At 42.6% G+C, this 2,248-nt stretch overlaps 1 protein-coding gene across 1 annotated transcript; it reads right to left on the reverse strand.

The window, feature by feature from the left end:
• Nucleotides 1–34: 34 nt before the first annotated feature.
• On the reverse strand, nucleotides 35–2,242 carry LOC116380515 (uncharacterized). The gene is made up of 10 exons (XM_031842421.1): nucleotides 2,202–2,242; nucleotides 1,695–1,903; nucleotides 1,492–1,586; nucleotides 1,356–1,381; nucleotides 1,176–1,197; nucleotides 1,055–1,082; nucleotides 865–949; nucleotides 591–737; nucleotides 294–505; nucleotides 35–192 (listed from the first exon to the last, which is right to left on the reverse strand). Exons 2-10 carry the CDS (start codon nucleotides 1,763–1,765, stop codon nucleotides 57–59), a joined length of 822 nt encoding a protein of 273 aa, XP_031698281.1. The 5' UTR covers nucleotides 1,766–1,903; nucleotides 2,202–2,242; the 3' UTR covers nucleotides 35–56.
• Between the last annotated feature and the right edge of the window lie 6 nt (nucleotides 2,243–2,248).

Below are 2,248 nucleotides of genomic sequence, written 5' to 3' on the forward strand. Positions count from 1 at the left end.
ACGAAGACAGAAACAAAGTCATTGTCAAGGTATAACTACCACATGCTATCGAGACTTTACCAATTTGAACCTGAGCTCTTGCCTGTACCTGATGAGTCATTTCTTGAAAGGAAGGGCTTGATGAAATGAGTGAAGACTGCTTGCTGTCTTTTTCTCTCCATGGATGGCCTTTGGCTACTGAATGCCTGGATGCTAAATTTGAGAGAAGACTTTTAATACCATAACAACTACAAAACAACAGGTTCCTCTGCAACCTTGTTCACAGTGGAGTAATATATCACACATGTGCTTACACAATCTGGTAGGTATGGCAGCTGAAGTTTTTGGAGCTTAGGCAGAATAGGAAGTTGGGGGATGGAGAGGCTAGAAACGGACGGATCTTTGTCTGGAACCAGCTGCTGACAAAGACATCACTCTGCAGTTGTGCCTGGCTGAAGTTGGCTATTGTCACCTCCCCAAGAGCCTCAAGCGCATGTGACAAGGACGGGTTGCTGTTGTTGGGGGCCTGGAATTGAAAAAAACAATTTTGGTTTGACACAGAATTCCCACGGGGAAACACCAAATGTGTGAAACATTGGGATTGGATTTACCATGCTGGCGTATGTCTCCAGAGCCTGGTCTAGTGCCGCAGAAGCTTTTTGGAAGAGAAGCTTCCAGATCTCTACGGGGTATGTCCTTTGGCTTTCCAGTGAGCAGTTCATCAGTGTGACCAAGTTGCTGGCTGTGAGATGTGTAGCCTTGGAAAAAATTTGAAAAGAAATGAAACAAAAACTTTCAAAGCTCATGGAGATTAGTATCAGGACGGTAATGTAGCAAAAGCCACATCTTGGTCTGGGATTTACAGCTTACAGATAACAGTCTTACCGAGGAACAGGCATGCTCAGTGATGGAAAAGTTGCACAGGGCTTCAGAGGAATTGCCAACAGACAGGGTTTGTTCGAGTTGTGATCTTAAGAGAAGAATAAAAAAGTTAACCATTGTCACCTTAGTTAGATTGTGTAAGAGAACCTTACCTTCATAAACCCAGCACCAGACAAAACAGTAATTCACCCACCTTTTAACTCCATAACAGATGAGGTCTTCTGTGAAAAGACAATAGTCGTGTATCAGATATTGTACTTTCAGAATGCGATCTCGTCATCAAAGTTGAAACATCTGGTAATTTAGAAACTTACCATCAATCGGGGTCACCTTGCACTGGAGACAAGCAAAGCATAATTGTTAGTCTGGTAGCAAAAGCTACTTAAAGTTAAAATACATCAAACAGCATCAAGTTTGTGTGCCAAAATTGTGTCCTTGTAAATTTTGATCAAATATTGTAAAACCCATCAGTACACCCATAGAAATGAACTCACCATGAAGGAATCTGGAACTGAGCAACCTGTTTAAGAAAATATTGAAATGAAGGCATGGCATCAGTACAGCTATCAGCACACGAGTGGCAATGGGCAAATCTGAAAAAGTTTGTCAGCAGAGCATTTGGCCACTTACGTGGGAATGTCTTCTTGAGGGACATTATGCTTGATCTCACACCCCGTGAAATGTGCACGGGCAGGGATTCCAAACTTTGCCGAAGACCAGTGAGTCTGAAGGAAGAAAACAGAAATCATTGTGACTTGTCAGCAGCCAAAGTTTGACATCATCCTGCAAACTTTAAATGTTCAGCTTTGGACTGCAGACATATTATCTCTTACATAGCCGCGTAGGATGCACAGCTGATGTTACTGGGGATCACCACCAATCTGCCAGGGTGGAAGCTCGCCATCACAGAAAACAAATTGACCTGGAACCACAGCTCAAAGTCTTCAGGCTCAAATCCTTCAAATTTAGGAGCCAGGGCTGTCAAGGTCAGGTTGAAGATGGTGTCTCGCACACCTGTATTTCTGATGAAGGTGATGTTTTTCTGGAAATAAAAGGATTCACGTTTCAGTTCAGGAGTACAATTTACATTACTGAATCATTGCAGTGAGAGCAAGCTTGGTGACACATCTTTGTACTTTAGTGCATCAGGGGCAACACTCAAGGAATCATTGGAGGCCATTTATTCAAGAAGCATAACAGAAATGTATCCTTTTGAGTGAAATCTTGGCCACTTATTAGATTCTGCCAAAAATTCATCCACCCCAGGACCACTTCCAACAGACCAGTTTACCAGCCAATTTTGTGGTAAAATATGTCAAATCATAAAGTTAAGCATTCACCTGCTTGGTGATCTCTGCAAAAGTCTCGAAAAACTGATCGAGCTGCC

Source organism: Anarrhichthys ocellatus, unplaced genomic scaffold (assembly GCF_004355925.1).
Source record: "Anarrhichthys ocellatus isolate YVR2014 unplaced genomic scaffold, GSC_Weel_1.0 scaffold7485, whole genome shotgun sequence".
NCBI lineage: Eukaryota > Metazoa > Chordata > Actinopteri > Perciformes > Anarhichadidae > Anarrhichthys > Anarrhichthys ocellatus.